Source organism: Lagopus muta, chromosome 7, assembly GCF_023343835.1.
Source record: "Lagopus muta isolate bLagMut1 chromosome 7, bLagMut1 primary, whole genome shotgun sequence".
Taxonomy (NCBI): Eukaryota; Metazoa; Chordata; class Aves; order Galliformes; family Phasianidae; genus Lagopus; species Lagopus muta.
Genome location: NC_064439.1, coordinates 9,434,931 through 9,454,420, shown reverse-complemented (window position 1 = coordinate 9,454,420; position 19,490 = coordinate 9,434,931). Strand labels below are relative to the sequence as shown.

The 19,490-nt window shown below is 37.8% G+C and overlaps 1 protein-coding gene across 6 annotated transcripts in view; it reads left to right on the top strand.

Annotated features, from left to right (window-relative positions):
• PTPRN2 (protein tyrosine phosphatase receptor type N2) overlaps positions 1-19,490 on the top strand; it is a 617,090-nt gene that overhangs the window by 137,544 nt on the left and 460,056 nt on the right. For all 6 annotated transcript variants that reach the window (XM_048951018.1, XM_048951017.1, XM_048951019.1 and 3 more), the window contains exon 3: positions 10,835-10,948. In XM_048951018.1, the coding sequence (XP_048806975.1) occupies positions 10,835-10,948 (114 nt within the window). The remainder of the gene's footprint in view (positions 1-10,834; positions 10,949-19,490) is intronic.

The following is a 19,490-nucleotide window of genomic DNA, read 5'->3' as shown; positions in this document are numbered from 1 at the left end:
ATAGTCAATGAAACATTATGAAGCCGATAAGAAAAGCTGCTCCCCGTTACTTGGCAACGGCTGTTAAGCAGAGCTGAGTGCTGTTGATTGAGGAGATTAGCTGCCAGAGATAAACCTCCTCTTTCTGCTGCCCTGCTGCTTATCTTTCCACCCATAACAAGTTGCACCAAATATGACAGCAGTCAGTGTTGAGGCGGAATATGAACTTTGCAGCAAATGAAGTTTGCACAAAAGACTTAGGGTGCTGCTGTAAAAATATGGAATTTATTAAAATTTGCAGGCTGTCTGCCGGACTGCCCTTCCTTGACTTTGGGGTGAACATTTTTATTTGAAAGGGTGATGTCCCAGATGTGACAGAAATGGGATGCTCCGTTCCTACATTGTCCATTCATAAACACTGAAAATAGGAGCATTTTAAATGCTTTTCTACGGCTCCAGTTCTCAGTGACATTAAGGAAAGAAATTAAACATGCCATAACATTACTGCAGTTGCTGAATATGCAGAAGTTGGATTAGAGGATTTTGGCTGACGCCTTTGGGAGAAAATGCTATTGTAGATTAAACAAAAATGTCTGGGTCCATTGGAAACAGTCATACCCATGCATGAAATGGAAAACTTTGTTTTTGGTATACCCAAATTGCATTTCATCAGAGAAGCATACTGTTGGCTTTAAAAACAAGGCTAAAAAGGTGAGGGATAGAAGCTCGTAGGCTTTTTGTCTTCTCAAGTATCTCATTTTTCCTCTTATATTTTTAAAATGCCGTTTTGTCTCTGTGCTCTCATTACTGAGTGCACACTTGTGTTTACACATTTGTCTGTGGAGAGCTTGCCCAAATCATCACCCTCCGTCCAGCCAACCTTCCTGCTGGCCAGAATGGCAGGCAAGGCTTGGCTGGTGGAAGACTGGGGAATGGCAAAGCGCTGGCAGAAAAGTGAAACTCCGAGGCTGCCTTTGTGCAGAGACCTGGACAAATAGTTACCTATCTAATAGGCATCGTAAGTGCAGCAATATTATTGAAACATGTATCACTAGTTTCTTGAATTCAGCAGAAATTTCGGACTAAAAGTTTTTATGCAGAGACATTTTCCTCCATTTATGATTGCAGTCTTTTTGGTTAGCACTGTGTAAGTGTGATGAAAAGAGTGGTACTTTCTGCCTGGAAGAGCATGCAGGTGAAGTATATGATGAGACAACATGCAGATCTACTATATTCTGTGCAGTTTTGTCCAAAGGAGCCATCAGCTACTTTGTAAGCCATACAGGCTGAAGGAGAAATTTAGATGCATGGCATTCATTAGTGAGATCCTGTTTCAGTGGATTTCTTGCTGATCCTGGCTTCCAAGTTCTTTATTTTGCAACTTTGATGAACTTCTTCCTTTTGTAGCATAAATTCTTTGTTTGAGATTATTCATGTATGTTCTATCTTCTTTTAAGAAGTTCTCATGCTAAGTATACAACTTCTATACTCAACCACTGAAATTGTAGGAAAATCTAAAGCTTAAATTGCAGCTTAAATTCTACCCCAAAGCTCCCATTTAATAACGGCTTGTAGTTTTATACAGTATTTTAAAAAGTAGATTACTGTTTATATGTGTGCTCAAATGTTGGGTGCTTCCTGAAAGTTGTGTGTAACCTGTGAATTAAATAGGAAGCTGTTTGGGCTTGCACATTTCACATTGAGAAGTCTTGGAATCCACTGCAGAAGCAAAAAAATCTGACTTTATTTGAATTTATCTGAATTTATTCTTACTGTAATTTCAGACATTGCAAATCTTAAACTATGTTTTGAACAGCAGTGAAGCTGAGGAGAATTAAATAGTTCTGCGGCTGTTCCCAGTCCTATTGCACATCTCCATTCTCATATCATTTCATCCGTCTGTAGGCTTACTTATAGAGACAAAAGATCATCCTCTGTGCTGAAGGCAGAATTCTGTGCTGAAAAAGGCTTTTCACCATAAGGCTTTTTCTATCCTGTAGATAATCTCTTTTGTTCCTCAGTGCCCTTTCCAAAAATTACCATTCATTTTAAAACTTGGACACCAGAACACTGTATTCCTGTACTGACCTCATCAGTGGTGCATAGCGAATGACATCACCTCCTTATTCCAACTTATTGCTGTCATGTTCATATATCCACAAACCTTATTAGTGCTCTACTCCTGCTACTGTCTCAGACTGAATGCTGAGGTCTGAAGCAAGCAAGGAAGGACTGTAATGTCTCATTCCATCTCTTGCCACTAGCAAAGCTGCAGGTGGTGCTCTGGCTCTGTCATGGGAGGGGGGGCTACTATGTCCAGATCTCTAATTGTGATAGGAATAACTTCTGGATGCAGCTTCCAATAAGTGATCTTAGTTATATAACATAACATTTATCTGTTTTAAGTCAGAGTTTGCTTGAAAACTGTCAGATTTTACACTCAGCCCAGCTATGTCAGCAGAAGCAGTCAGCAGCTCCTTATCCACCTTTGAGGTAAGGCTTGTGGCTATCCTGGTGTCTGCACGCTGCCAGAGGCAGCTTGGTGTGTCAGGGCTTCTGTGGGCTGTGTGCTCATCTTTCATACTTCAGCATGTGTAGACATTTCTGAGATAGCTCCAGTCAGTTTTAAGCAGTTCACTGGATGCACTCTGTGCAGGTACCCTAGTTTGTAAGTGTTTTGCCTACCCTTTGTAAATGTGTGCATTTAGAATTTCTGCTGATGTGTTCTGGTTGGCATAACATAATTTCCCATAATTTTCATAGTACTTTGCAGCTAGGAAACAAGGACATCTTTATTACTATAATTTCATGCATGTCTGAAGTCAGTTTCATTAGGAATAAATACAGTATCTCAGATTACAGAAGTAATCTGCTGTCTCGATAAATGTTGTTTTGCAAAGATCTAGGAAGCATCAAGTTTGGCAGAGGTCAGAGATAAACCAAGTTTGCCCTAACTAGTAGATGTTGCCTGTAGTGAATATGAAAGGAATGGTTAGTAATCCTGCTTTCCTGAAAACACCATCTCCCGTGAAGCCATAGAACTAACTCTTCAAATACATCTCTTGGCATTTAGCTGCGGTTAAAACTCGCGCTACTTTGTTTTCAATATCAAATGAAAATTAATGCAGAAATTCATTTTGCTGAACATGTTTCCTTGCAGAGTTATTTTAGCCTTGGGAATACAGATGCAAGAGCAGCTCTAGTCTGATCACACAGTGAAGACATTGCCAGCACCAAAGTGGTTCTTGGCACCAACCAAAAATGTAATGGGGATCCTTGAAGTGACTGAAGTACATCTCAGTGATACTTGGAAAATTAGTGCGCATAAATAAGCATTAGTATATTTGCATCTCATTGCTTCCGTAAATAAATTCTTAGTCCCTCCAGTAACCTCTGTTCGTAATTGCATATTCAGGAAAAAAAGATTTGTTCCTGTTTCATCATTCCCTGTTGCTTTGCCTCAGTGGTAAAGGGAGGCGCATTGCTCTTCTAGAGGTTGTTGAACAGCTTCAGAATACTTTGTCCCTGCTTGAAACTTGTTCCGATTCAGAACAATAATGTCATAAATAATTAATCAACCAGGTTGCGCAAACTTTTAGTCTTTTCTCAGACAGAACCATAGGTCAGTGCTTAAAAACCTGTATGGGTATCTTTTGTTTCTTTTCATTTCATTTTTCTTTTCATTTCGTTGTCCTTTAGCACAATATTCTGACTGTATGCTCGAAAAGGCTTTTTCTAGGAGGGAGGTGTGGTATGGTACATGCCTGGGATGTCACTAATAAGACACATAACAATAATAAGATGTAATGATAACAAGAAGATGTAATGTAGAAAGTTTCATGTTAATCTTGCATTCTAGTAAATATGCTAAAGGTGCTTTACAATACTAATACTTGAATTTAAAGTACCTTTCCCATTGGAGGAAGAATTATCTGTCTGAATCTTTCCTCCTTGTTAGTATTGTTATTGTTCTGATCATTTTGATTGCAAACTTTTTTTTCTTAAAGATAACCAAATACAGAATGTAATTTAACTTGGGAATTCCTCTTAGTGAATTACGGCTAGAGATTCATTTTCTCAAAGGGTGCATCGTGTCTGGTCTGGTCTCTGTGATTGAAAGTGAAGGCAAATGAATTCTGTGGTTTACAAGCTACACCACCTGGATGTGGATCCTCCCCTGTCCTATTTGTTGAGAAAAAGCCACAGAATTATTCCACAGTTGCCTAGACTGTGGAAGATTCAAGTTTGGTTCTCTAACAAGTGCTAAGTTATTCAAGTATTATTCCACTGAAATGCTGGATTTAGCAGTAAAAATTTAAGATTTGCTTTCTTTTCGCCTCTTTTTCCTTTCCTTGTACCCCCTGCTGCCCTTTCCTCCCAAAGAATGGCCATTATTGCTGTGGTTGGGAGGTCAGTGGAGGACCCATTAAGGTGGAGGTTCACTTCTGCACTGTGAATTGCAGACAGCAGGCATTGGAACCCGGACCTTTCCCTCTCTTAGGTGAATAATTTAGGGGCTTTTCAGGAGTAGGCACGTTTCCTTTCATGGTTAGCCTGCTGTCTTGTTGCTTTGTAAAACTATAGATAGCTTTGTTGCCATTCTTGCCTTCCCTCTTGCTGTATTCAGGTGAGTGAAACATTTTTTTTTTAGTTACTTTCTCTACTATTTACATATTCTTGTTGTATCATAAAACCTCTCAAGGTAAAGTGCGCATTACACCTTGCAGCCATATAGTCCAACATTTAAATAAGCAGATTGGCACAGAATTCCTAGAATGATATCTGCCCTCTCTTGAAGGTTATATCTCTTTTTGATGAAGGAAGAACAGAGTCCTCCAGAACTAGCTCTCAGAATTACTTGTCAAAAAAAGGAGACTGCAAACCTCAGAGGAGCTACTGACTTTCAGATGTGCCCCAGGAGTATTTGGAGCATTGCAGATCCCCACTGTATCATAGTGTTTGCACAACAGCTAGCTAATACTGCTGTTAATGGGAAATTTTATCATTTAATCTGAGCATTTTCATAATCACTAGCATGCCATCCAATTGTTTCTATAATCAGAAATATGCTGGGTTCTCAGGTTTGAGATTTCTTGGTTGAAAACTGACCAGGCATGTGATTTTAAACCTTAAATGTCTGTATCCAAAGAGGTGAAGAAAGGCATTAAATCTCGTTAGAGCCCTTTCACACAACTGTTAAGCTATCCGGCTTTCAGCAGAATTCATGAGTTACCTTTGGCTTTCATGCAGCAGGTTATGAAGTTGTTGAGTAGGAATTCACTGGACTATTACTAACATACACTGGAAAAAAATTTTCTCAGGTTTAGAACTTCTTATTTTGTTATTTCCTGTTTCATGCAATGTTTCTATTAAATCTAAAACATGGATTTACAAAGATACACTTTTTTTAAATTTACAGTTGAGGATGTGCTTTCATCATATAACGTATTAATGCCTTACATGCCAGAAAAAGGAGATTATCACCCCATACTCTTTTGAAAAACAATCTGTGTGCATTTAGTTTGTTGTCTTATTAACGTATCAATTCTAGCAACATATATCTTAATCAGAAGTATAAATGTTGGCATTATTCCTTAATTTTAACCGTCTGCCTTAAAAGCCTCCACGTGCTCATTGGTCATTAAGATAGGGAAGGCCCAGGGTGGCTGTCACTGTGTATCTGTGTGTTCCTGATGAAGTCAAATGCATCTGAAAGCAATAAATTCAGCAGGTGAATAATGAGTGCTGCAGATCTGATCCCTGAGCACTGAACTGTCCGCTAGATGCCGCTCTTACTGCTCTGAAACAGAAATAATCAAGAAGTACTGAGACTGCGCACAGGTAAACAAAATAAAATGGTATAAAGGTTTTAAAGGTTTGATAGGGGAAGATTGCCTCCTAGAAAAGCAGCATACTCCATGGAGCAGTGCAAGTTTGCAGTGCAGCTCGCTGTGCTTGCAGGCAGCAGCTTTGCTGGGTTGCTGCAGTGAGACTTGGAAGCATTTGCTGATGGATAGCATTGAAATAATATTTTCAATATATTGCATGAGAAATGACACAGTTGTTCTATCTGTGTCACCTCTACACTGTTTGTAAAGAAAATCTAAAAGTAGAGATATAAATTATGAACACATCATTTGGTGATAGGACTCGGGAACAACCTCAGGTTGCACCAGGAGAGGGTTCAGGTTGAACGTTAGGGAAAAAATTCTACTCTGAAAGGGAGGTCAGGCACTGGAATGGGCTGCTGAGGGAGCTGATGGAGTCACTGTCCCTGAAGGTGTTAAAGAAATGTGTAGATATTGTACTGAGCGGACATGATTTAGTGGGGAAATATTGGTGCAGATGGATGGTTGGGTTAGACGATCTTGGAGGTCTTTTGCAGCTTTGGTGATTCTATGATTGTTTTTAAATAAATGGAATATTAGAAGTATGTTGTTTGCTGAAGAGCTTACTTGTAAATGTTGAGTGTAGATTTGTGGACTATGTCTTCTGAAAAAAGCTTCCTGAAATGTAACAAACTTCTTAGATAAAAACTTCTTGGACAAAGGTCCACTTTATAGTTTTTCAGCAACTGTCAGGTAATTAGGATGAGGTAGCTGAAGCATAGTGGCCTCTAAATGTGAATACTGTTGCTGTCTGGATTGTTCCTTCCTTCCTGGCGACTGGGTGAAGCTTGAACAGCAGTAGCATTGGGTGCTTCAAAGCAGCTGCTTGGAGGCTCGTCTGCAAAGGTCACTTGTCAGCACTATGCGAAAACTTCACTGCATGTACATCTAAATATTTAATTACTGCAGAACACAATCTTTTAATTTCCTTCTATCAAGCTTTCCTCCTCCTGTACACACACTCCAGTTTCTCTACTAGTCCTTATAGCTCAGCTCAACAGAGAAATACATTCAGCAAGAACTCCATCTTTTCTTCTGGTATCTACAACTGGGCCAATACTTGTATACATCTTTGGATTCTCAGGTTAGCCATACACTAAGTATAGCTTTAGGATGGGATATGTTTCTCTACCCAAATATATGTATATATGTGTATATATAAGATATATATATTGATTTAAAATTACTTGAATGAATCAGCTGCCCAGAATCAGGCTTGCAACTGTGAAGGTGGTCACTCTGGAAGTTTCTAAGGATTTTTTAGTATGTACTCAGCATATGAAGCTGCCCACTTTTCCAACTCAGCATGTTGACAAAATAACTTTTAAAAACAGTTTCAAACTATAGTTATTTATGGTCTTCTTTTCCATAATTCAGTGCCTCAGTGTTGGTCATGAATACAGTGTAGTGTTTCCTTTCTCAGCAGGTAGCAAATGGCACAAGTATCCAACAATTCATCGCAAAAGAATAATAATGAATGAAGATGGAAGTTTTTCATTTGCTAACAATCTTCCTTCAAAAGTTATCCTTCTAGATCTTGTGTTTTGACTTGTTCCCTGTTTATCAGCTGATTTTTTTTTCTTCTTTTTTTTGTTCTTCAGTAGGACAGTGTACGATGACCTGTGATATTGTCTTTAATAAAAGAGGTTTATCTGCAAGTATTTTAGATCTTATAGGGGTACCTGGCTTGGGTTAAATTTGTGTCTTTCCATTTTAACATCTAATTCTGCAGTATGTCTTTGTCAAAATGCAAGGTTTTAATTAGGAGCTCTTAAATTATGTTTGGATTCTTTCGTAAATAGTAAAAATAGTAGCAAAATAGCTAAATACTTAGGAGGTATCTCACTGTTTCCTTGCGTATCTTATTCCTATGTTTTTATCTCTTCCTTGGAAACAAATGTAGTAGCTGTCTCAAAGACAACATTACCATACTGCCAGCACAGATGTTCCCAGGTCTAAGTATAACTTACACAGCATTACTATGGAAATTTCAGAGACTACTCTTTGCTAATGGTTAGCAAATGATAGCACTTTAATAGCAACCATATGTGTATATTGATTGGTCCTCCCAACCTCTCCTCATTCTGTGCATGTGTAAAGAGCAGATGTCTCGCACGTATTACCTTTTTTCTCAGAGTAGTTTTAATCTAAGCTCATTACAAACACATCCTTTGTGGCTGTAGACCTTCGGTGCTTTTCTTTGGGTAACAATTATTAAAGCATCACTCGTGCCTTGAACTTACTCCAGCATATGACAGCTATAAAACCCGGATGCTTTTCCAGTTTCCATTTTTGATGGGCTGTTTGCTGCTCTTTGGTCCGGAGGTCAAGATGCACATGAGGAGCACTGAGGTGCTTTGGTTTGTTGGGCACAGAGCAGAGCAGGCTTAGGGGAGGCATCATGGTGGCTGCAGCTCCTCACAGGTTAGCGAAGGGGCAGCGACAGGGCCTGAGGGAATATCATGGAGCTGGCAGGGGAGGGGCAGCGGGGGGTGAGGGAAAGGCTGTGCCACAGAGTGGTCGAATGGGCTGCCCAGGGCAGAGGGCACAGCCCCAAGTGCTGGAGCTCAGGGAGCGTTGGGACACCACTCTCAGACACAGGGTTGGGTTTGGGTGCTGCTGTGTGGAGCAGTGGGTTGGACTCACTGCTCCTTCTCTTTTTTCCCTTGTAAAATACACAACTTCAAGGTTTATTGAAGAAGTAACCTTAAAACTGTGAGCTCAATGTGAAATTAAATATTTTCGTTTCATATCTTGCCATAGAAACCATGCTATCATATACAAAGTCATAGAGAAATGTGTATGTATATTTTTTACTGCACCAAACTATGAAATCCACTGTTCGCACAACTCCAGTGCGACTGTAATCCCCACTGTAAAGATTCTCCTGCTTTAGCAATGGTATTTGCTACTGCTCTGTGGGGCATTCCTCTCCTTCTCCGCTGTCCCAGTGCTGCGTTTTGCAGAGCATAGCACTGTTTGTGACTGCAGCCTCTTTAAACCTTATTGTGCCCATATTTCAGGCACAAAAGCCAAAAGAATTTGCAGTTTCTCCCTAAGCAATCCCAGTGTGTTTGGATAGGCTGATTGAACGCTAATTGAAAATTTTAGGATGCAAATAGTTTTTGTTGTATTCAGAGGCAGTGATCTGAAGGTTCTGCAAAACTGTTTTTAGGAAAAAGAAGGTAGGCCTCTTTTAGAGCTTGTGGATGAATGAGCTCTTATAGCCATTGAGATATCTTTAAACAGTACTTTATATGAAAATGTCTAGTTTGTGGTGAAGTATAAATGCTTTCCAGACTGCAAGACAAGTTTTATAATTATGCTTAAGGTATATTATCTTTAAATCATGGAATATTAATTGTTTATTTAAACAGAGATTTTGTCCTAATTTTAGTAGCCAGTCGTGGTGGTGTTTCAAAACAGAGCTCATTATTTCCAATCGTTCATTTAGAACAGTCCTATTCTTAAACACTGAAATTTCCTCTGTTTCAGAATCAGGACCTTATTTGTTCCCATTACCACCCACTTACAAGGGACTGATATTTAAATACTTCTCATTTCCAACTGCAACAGGATTTGATGGAGACGTCAATATTCCACCCAGATTAGTTTAATTTGCTGTTATGCTGCTTTATGCCTCTTATAGCAGAAAAACAAACCAGGTCTGTAGATTAAAGTAGGAGTGAAAAGTAAATTTTTAATTTGGAGTTTTAATTTAGTAGTTGAAAGTTGCAGGAGGATCAGAAAGAAAGCCTAAGTTGGGTATTTCTATTTAACAGTGAAGGCTAAAGTGCCTATTTTTTTCTGCATCCTAGATTGGTTTGTTTTCTTCTATACCATTATTTGTGTTTTGTGAACAGCTGTGCTGTGCCAGTGGTTTCCATTTGGAGTCTTTTAGCTCTGTGAAGTAGCAGAGAAAGTAATGGACATTTGCAAATTAATACTTACTGTTATTTTCTGCTAATCTGATGTAGCTCTTCTCTTTCAGCATAGATATAATATCAGAGCAAAAGTAATTATGGTGTTAAAACTAGTACTGCTGCAGAATATTTTGCTAATTAAACTTGTTGCATTTAAATTGCTTCTTTTGGATCACTGTATGGAACCAAACTATTTAGAACAATAAATGAACCCACTTTCTTAGAGGCCTAGGATTGCAGATGGTCAGATTGCATGTGAAGCACCTAGGCTCTGAATTAGTCTTTTGTGTGAAAGAGAGAAAGGTAATTTGAATGTTTGAACTCCCTGTTCCTCCCACACATACACAGGAAGCTTGTCTCAAAATGAACAATTCTCTAAATAAAGACTAATAAGAAGCTAAATTAATTAGAAGGTGTGATTTGAAAAGACATTGATGAGAAGAGTCTGTCATTTTAGACAAATGGAATGGAGCTAAATAAATTAGGCCACATTAATATCTCATTGTTCTGTGAGCAGCTTTCTTTTATTGCATTCATTAGAGAGTACTTCTTGAAATGAGCCTTTGCTAGCCATTATGGATTCAGTTCTCATTTACCAATGCCTAACACACAGCTCCTGCATTAAAAATGTTTCAGTAACTCCTCGTAGTTTCTGCAAATTAATATTTATACTTCTGGTTGCTGTGCTTTTCATCTGCAACATAGTAGGCTCTGAACATTATTTTTTTCCCACTGAACTGGCAGTAAAGAACTTTTACATCAAAAGATTTGGGAGGCAGAAGTCTGAAATAACTTTATAAAATAAACTGCACTCATAACTTATACAGTAGACTCTTCTTCCAAATAATACTGTTTCCAGCAGTTATTTATTTTGATAGAAAATACCCTGCCTCATGACTTCAGTGGTCCTTTGATAACTTTTTAGCGTCTTTTAAAAGGTTCCTTCGGTATATAATTAGGATACATTGGAAATGCGCATCTCGTGAAGTATTTCTTACTTTCAGAAAGTGAAATGCATGTTTTTCCTCTTTCTCTCTGCTGCAGACGGAATATTTGGGAGATGTCAGCGAGTGCCAGTGAGAGACATATACAAATATGACATTTCACCTCCTGCTCTTCAGCGCCTGAGGATCATCCTGGAGAAGCTTTCACACAGAGGTATCGTAAAAACCCAGGACTGAGAGTTAGTTGCACTGAGGATTATAATTACTTTGTGCTTCTTCTATGGTGACATCTTCAGAAGCTTTTGAGCACAATATGTTCCAGGCCCAGTGGTGCTGACTTTATAAAAGTAAAAAAGCCTTCTGACTCACTGAATCTGTAATGAAGGTTTGATGAAGCCATTCAGGAGAGGTGCTTCCTCCTTATAGAGTGCGTATTTGTGATTGATGCTATACATAATAAAATCTTGGCATCCGTGAATGCTGGTGTCATATAAATAAATCATCAAGAAAGAAAAATAATCTGCTGTATATGCTTTTGCACCACAGTGTATTTCAGGGTGCACATGTACAAAACACACAAGATCTAGTTATCTAGAAAGGATTCTTTACTTTCCAATGGATTTAGTTAAGTCCATTTTCTCTGATTTCATTATAAGCAGCACCTACTGTGTTCCTTTTAATTTCTGTTCATCCTTCTGAAGCTTATCTCTTTGCTCTTTTCAAAGCTGAAAAAGGGTATTCTAACCTCTGAATGACATAACTTGAGCTAATAAATAAAAAACTGGATAAAGTAAGAGATAATGTAATATACCTCTGTTGGAAACAGCTGCAGAACCACGAAATCTTTATAAACCTGTTCCTAAAGGATTCTTAAAATGGTTAATTTTGCACTTGCATCTGCTGTGGGTATTTGTTCCTAAGCAGATTCCAGTTCCAAACTGCTTTACAAATGAGTCATGATGTATTAGCATCCTCCAAGTGTGATTATAAGAAAAAAACTGATCTCTTGGAAGTTCATGATCATACTGGGGATTGGATTTCTAGTTTGGAAAGCACTGATTTAGGTGATTCAAAGAATGTTCTCTCTAGTAGCCCATGCAAAGGAGGCAAGCTCTGAATTAAACTTAGTAACTCTTGTTAGCTTGACATGTGTGAGTAGTACTTGAGACATTTCACTTGTCATTGTCTAACAGCTGAATTAAGCAAGCAAGTTTATGAAAATACTGTTTTGTCAGGGCGATATGATACGAGTGGAAAACCTCTGTGTTTGAATACAGTGAAGAAGGGGGGACAAATTCATCTCATGCATAAATGGTGTTACCACTCTGCCATGGGGTTGTAAGACAAGGCAGAAAATCTGCAAGTAAATCTCACCCTTCTGGAGAGGCATACAGAGAGGCTGATGAACCCCAGGCTATCTCACATAATGTTGAAGTCAATACCTGCCCCCATCAGTCTGTCTGCCATAAGATTTTGGTCGGTGCCACTGATTTGAGGAGGGCCTTCCTACTTTGTGCTTCTCTGATATAAACCACTTGAAGGAAACTTGGCCATTGAAATTTGGACTTGTCTCATGTTTTATTCATAGAAAGAGAGTGACAACGAACACACAGATTGAAACCATGATGAAGAATGAAAGTACTTTCATCTTTCTTCACTCATGACATTTAGAGGTGCATACACAAACGTGTTCATACTTTGAACTGATCTAAAACTTTTGCAGACTATTCTTGTGGCCTGTAGACATCCCAGTGATGAGAATCTTAAATACATCCGTAAGAGATAATATAATTCCCTTGTTCAAAGTGATTGATGTAATAAAATCTTTTTTTTTTTTTTTTTTTTTTTTTTATTCTCAATATCCTTGGCAAATTCTGAAGCGAGGACAGAAAAACAGAAGGAGTAAAATCAATATAGGCTATCAGACTAATGGGTTGCTCATATCAGATTGCTCAGGGATGACTGCTGTTTGCTGGTCTTATCAGATGCCAGCCCTTAGGACATATACCCTGACTGCGATGGACACTCGCACAATTAATGTTGTTCTCCTGGAAATTACGTGCAAAACATCATGACCATTTCTGCAGTTTAGATAAGCAAGGTATCAAATTCACTCAAATATTTCAGCCAATTTCTCCAGAAAAGGCATGTTATTCAAGTCTCATTTCCTTCATCATTATATTACCAAGTTCTTGTCCTTTCCAAAGGAGTTTTGGCAAGCTCCACATAGTGATGCCCAACTGGTCCAGAAGGGACAGGAGAGCATCTGTTTTCTCCTTTTTGTAAAGAGCAGGACAAGTTCTTTTTGGAAGGCCATATTCTAGATTCCAAGATAAGTAAAACTTTCAACAATATCTAAATAAAACATTTTCTAATTATATTAGATGTGTATACAGTGAAGTACCAGATACATTAGAGAGAAATTTCTGGTTTATGGAGTTTATTTATTTTTAATGTGCCTCATTTTTTCTTTTTTTTTTTTTCCGTCTTGATACCTTCAAGCAACATTACAAATGTCCAAATGTCTTTTTTCTTTCTTTTTTTTTTTTAGTAATAGTCTGTTTGCATCTATTCCCATAGAGTTTAAAAAAAAAAAAAAGAAAATCTCATAGAATTTACATCATTTTCTTTTTGCTCATCATTTCTGAGTGATGCCTATACTTGAATCAAGGTCCAAATTGCAAGATTGTGTGGTCAGGTGCTGTAAAACAAAAGACAACATGATATGAATAGCAAATCTCATTTGTGATTCTGCCATCTCACAATGTTTACTCAATACGGAAGCATGCGACAAGTTTAGGTGACTGACACCTAATCTCTTTAACAAAAGACTTTGACTAAAATTGAATTCAGGTTTCATAATGATATAGTTCTTTGTCTTCTTTACACATTAAGTGTATTTGGTAACTGGTGATAGAATTAAATTACTTGGAATTTTGGATCGTTTCCTAAAGAAATGATCTGTTGGCATTCAAATATCCTTCTTGATGTTTTTACTCCGACTGTCCTTGATTCTGTCAAATCTTTCAAAATACCTTCATGAATAAGATTTTCTGAAGATACCACTTTCACAAATGTGAGATTCTGTGTGGGAAAAGCCCTTCTCACAGTTGCTGAAACATCATGATAAACCACCTTGTGCAACTGGTGGTGCTATAGCTGATGATTTATGAGGAGCTAAAACATTTCTCATTGTCTGATAGATAGAACAATCAAAAGAATGCTGTTCGGATAGGACAAAAACACTGGGAAAGGCAATTGAAAGATTACCAGGAATAAGTACTACCAGAGGAGTGAATGAGTAGTGCTAAAGGAACTGGAAATACTTATCCTTATGGGTGCGCAGATCTTTGTCTTCCTTGTCCAGTCCAGGAAGTGATGCTGCTTGGAATATGCCAGAAATGACAAATCAACCATACGCTCCTATATTCCCCTACTTGAGTTTAAATGTGCAATTTTTGTTTTCTTAGTGAAATGGATTATAAATTTTTTTTGTGTTCCTTTTGTCCCAGCAATGCTACCATGAAGGCAAAACTATCACATCACTTGCTAAGATTCTTAGTAAGACTGGGGAAACATTTATGTTCATACTGATCTCTTAGACTAGAAGCATGGTAAGTGAGATAAGTGGTGCATAATAACTCAAGTGTAGTACATAAATAGTACTTGAAGTCTGAGCAAATGCAATAATAGAAGTAGACATTTGTATTTCTGAACTTGCTTATTCCAAGAGGGGATTGCATACAAAATCCTAGGGGTTAGAAGGAATCTCTGGATGTCATCTAGTTCAATCCCCTGCAAAAGCAGTTCCCTACAGTAGGTTGCACAGGTAGGTGTCCAGGTGGGTTTTGAATATCTCCAGAGGAGACTCTACAACCTCTCCGGGCAGCCTGTTCTAATGCTCTGTCACTCATGTTCATCTGGAACTTCCTGTGTTCCAGTTTGTGCAGTTGCCCATTGTCCTATTGTAGGGCACCAGTGAACAGAGCCTGGCCCCATCCATCTGATTCCTGCCCTTTAGTTACTGATAAGCTTTGATAAGCTTCTTCTCTCCATATTCTGCAGGCTAAAAAGTCTCAGGTCTCCAAGTCTTTCATGGAATGGTTTCTGTATCACAGAATAGCAGACAAAGTGGTGCTATACGTATCTGGTACAACTAACCATGTAAAGTGCAGTGCCATAGCAAATAAGCATTGCTAGAAGAAGGAGTTCAGAGATGGAGCCTGAAGCACTGGAGCACAGGATCATGACATATGTCCATCTTAGGATTCTGCTTCTAGAAGAATCACTCTGCCTGTCTGGGGGATTATGAGGAAAGTTCAAGCACACAGAAGCGTTTCACATGCTAAATCCTCTCAGTTTTATATGCTTGGCTGGGAATGGTTCCCCTGAGCCTGAAGTCCTGTTTTTGTATTTATATGCCCCATGGAGACAGTTTCTAGCATTGTTCTACAGGAGACTGACTATTAGAAACAAGGCATTTTGCACTAAAAATCAGTAGTTCAGTGTTTGTCTTCTGTTTTTAGAACCTATGATTCTAAATTGCCAAGGAACCATTTTGACTGAACATTTGTCTGTTTGAACAAAACAATCACACGCGTATTTCTTATTTTGCTTACCTAAGCTGCAGCCATTTCTAATGCTCTGGACTATGCTTGTTGCTACTTTTTGCTGTAATGCCTTGTTCTAAACCTTACTTTCAAGAGAAGCAATTTCTTTTATACTGTTTGGAAACCAGTACTTCTAAAGGTATTTGACTATCAACAGTGTTGTTAGGATAACTAAAAAGTGGGATGCACTTTTTAATTCATTCTCAGCAGGATGGATATCATGGGTTGTGAAGATAGACAGCAGATTCAAAATATATTTGGAAAAAATAGCACTTTTCCCACTTCTTTGTCTTCTTTGTAACCCAGGAAGATCTTGACAGGGAGGAAGAAGTATTTGAGCTAAATTCCTTCTTAGCCTGTTAAATGTAAGGTAATTAATATATAACTTTGCTAGAAATAATTTTATACTCCTATAGCAAATTCATTTTAAAAACTAAAATGACATACAGTCAGTTAACTTGAAAATTAAAATGAATGTGACTTGTCACGTTGCTTGTGAATTACAGAACAGTTGCTAAATATTTCAGTTGGGACTATTTTTCAGGGAAAATTAGAAAAAAATATAATTTGTTATTGCAACAGTAACAAATAGATTTGAAAGTGAGCTTTCATAAGTTTAATTTAGAAGTAAACTTTAAAAGAATTATGTAGACTTTGCATGTGTTTGTAAGGTCAGCACCACATCATTATGGAGGTATATAGAAAGCTGAACCCAAGTGACGTGGGAGAAGGCGGGTTTTTCTTAAGATATGTATACTGATGTAAAGGAATAAAAACTCTAGTATTGGTTTTTTGGGGAAAGAATGTTTTACTTGAATAGAGGAGTGCATTTACAATTAATTTCCTGGGCATCAGCTTGCTCCAGACAGGAGTGTACTTGGCAATTCTTCTCCTATATGGTTGCTGAAGCCAGGAATTGAAGCATAAACTCCATGACATGCTACACTGGAGGAACACTAGTGGGACTGGATGTATTTACCTTCTCCTGGTATCACTGTCACACTGCCTTAATTCTTTGGCTCAATGGGCAATAAAACTGAAAAAGTTGCAAATAATTCCTGTCTTTGTTAAATGCTAGAACACTTCTGATATTTTAGATCTTCACAAACCTTGGTCTTTATGAATAATGTGTTGGCATTACAAAAATTGTTTATATGAGCAAAATAGATCCTATTTATTGTGGGAAAGATTTTGCAAGTACAAAAGAAAACTTGAAATATTTAGTTTTATTTCTGTGTGTGACAGTTGTACAACTTTTTTTAAAATTTTGCTTCATTTGCATGTTGTTTCAATATATATGTCAACCCTATAGCATTCTATTTCTTTTGTTTAAAATGATGATTGATTGAAGCTTTGACTTGTGTTTTTGATAAAATAACCCATTATCTAATATGTTTGATAGAAAGGAGAAAAGGTCTGCTTGTCTCCTTTGTGTCATGTTTCTGTCAACCAGCAGTGACAATTGCTGACTGGGATCAGAACGTATCCAATATTTTATGGCCTAGATAACTTTATAGCTCTTCTTCTGAAAGGAAACAGAAATTAGAGATAATACAATGCAAATATCAAAAGCTGACGATCAATTCCTGTCGTGCCTCCTTTGTTTCGAAGATCTCTTTTTTATTATGCTTGCCGTGTTGCCTCTTCCACAGTTCTCTTTGTGATCTTTGAAATATGGAGTCTGTCTGTGTTTCTTCTTTCCATGGAAGAAACTGAAGTCATCTCTTATTTCTGCTGAACTTAACTGAGCAAGCTCCACAGGCTTCCTTTGGATGGCCTTGTTCTCAGTGTTGGACTAACAGCCCAACAGCAGAAAGTCTTTGTATTTGGGTTATTCATTAACATGCTGTCCTGTTAATGATGTCACATGCAGCTCTGAACTTTATTCTTATTCTCTTAGATCAGTTTTTAAAAAACGTTAATACCTCCCACAGGACCATTGGATTGTGTCCACATTGGGCTTAAAGTGATATGGGCACACAATATTCTAAAAGCACTCTTTAAAAAAACAGTAATCAAACTGCAGTTCATATCCGTTGTTCTCATGCTTGGAATGTCAGAAAATACCAACTGAAGTATGAGATAATTTCTTTAGTTGCTCTGTCTTTAATAATGCAACTTTTGAAAGCTGTCCATAAAAAGCTAGCAGGTACAAATTTATTATGCCATTCTGGACTATTAATCCATATTTCTAAATAGCCTATTTACCATTCAACATAAGGCTGGTTTTTATCATTGCACTGATGGTACTTTCTTCTTTACCTTCAATTGTTTAATACTAGGAAGTTTATTCTATTTTTCTCTTATATTTCTAAATTCACTACATTTCTTTTTATCTACAGCTTTTATCTCAATCTACTTGGCTTCATATTCTTTCATGATATCACCTCTTTCCTTCCAACATTTGCACACTGCTCTCTTCTGCAGTCTAACACAGTCTTACAATTGTATGACAGACCTTCCTCCCATTTTGTGTTTTCCATTCCTTTTGCTATCTGTTTTCCAATTAAGCATTGTACAGACCTCCCTTGAATGCTTAATGAAAATGTCTCCAGTCTTCAGGAATTCTATGAGTATTCTTCCTTTGTTGACTTGCCATTTGTCAAACATATAGCTATTACATTTTCACCTTCCCTCTGTTTTGTTATTATTATTGAATGTAGTAATTTCCACATTTCTTTAGCATAGTTAGATAATTTCCTTTCCTTATTTTACCTGCAGGCTGCCAACAATGCAGAAATTCTGACTCAAAGAAAATTTGGGGTTGCTGGTTCTTCAGTATTTTAAAAACTTACCTTTTTGCTCTTTCTAGTTTTTTTGTTTGTTTGTTTTTTTAATTTTATTTTATTACTGCTTGCTTTTATGAAGAAGCAAAAATTCCTGCCTGAGCAGCCACTAGTTCTTTGATGCATTCTTAGAGAGCCATATTAAGAGTCTCTAGATACTCCTCCATATTCACTACTCTTATTTTGACAGAGCTGCACTACCAAAGACAGAAGAACTCTGTCCATCTATCACCTTCTCTTCTAGCAGTTTTTGTTCGTTCCCAGTTTCTACAATATTGTACCAATCTTGAAGTTCTTATGTGCAATAGATATCATGAGATGCTCTTCTTGCAAGTTTCTAGCTAAGTGGAGGAGCAAAAAGCATGACTGGGAAGAAGTCTGCTGTTACCCTGTTTGTTTAGAAGCATCTGGCTGTCACATACAAGTGCTACAGCCAGTACATTTTTTTTGTACTTTATTTTGGAGTTGATCATACCCAGCCTGTTTTACCTAGCTGACACACCAAAAATGTTATTTGGGACATGTGGAGAGGAACCACAAATAGCGCAGGAAATGCAGGGCGATTATATGGTCAGGGGACAGCAAGTGAGATGCTGGAATAACATAGAACTGAGCTGAGAGGATTGAATTAGATGTGTGGCTGGGAGCTCACACACTGACAATGCTGCTCTCCTCCCACCCTCCTCAACTTCCTCCCCCAACACGCACTTTGTTTTTTTTTTATTAAATGTCAACAGCAATTGACTAAAAAGGCTCCTGGGTTGAGGGAGAGGGGGAGAGGCCAGATGACAAGCAGCAACTGATTTGGAGTGAGTCGGGTTTGGTCCCAGTAAGGGTCACCTACCCTTCTAGGTAGGATAACACTGCTCAACTTTGCACAACTAAAATGTTAAAAATATAAAAGATCTAACAGTGACAAAGATATGTTAGTCTTTGCCAACAATTCAATTCTCAATTCAATTCAATAATCTTTCAATTCTGCTTAATAATGTTCTTCTGCTATTTTTTTCCTTCAGTGTTCTAAGTGCCTAATCAGTAACCCATTGGAATATCCTTACTGCACTTGAATAAGAAATGACCACAAGGTGATAAAAAGTCTGTTGAGGAGTAAATTAATAGGATGAAGGTCACCCACTGTGACAGATGGCACTTGTGCTTGTTACTTTACAAACCCACTTGTACAACTTGAAACTGATTCCAGTTTGTTATGTCTTGACTAAACAACAGTCTGAGTTTCTCTGAGTTTCCAGGTGATTTGCTATTCCTTAGCTGAGACTATTATACATTTTGCAAAAGATTTTTTCCTGTTTTCGAGTAGCTGTTATGTTGCCATTTATTGCTGTATTTGCGAAGTGAGATC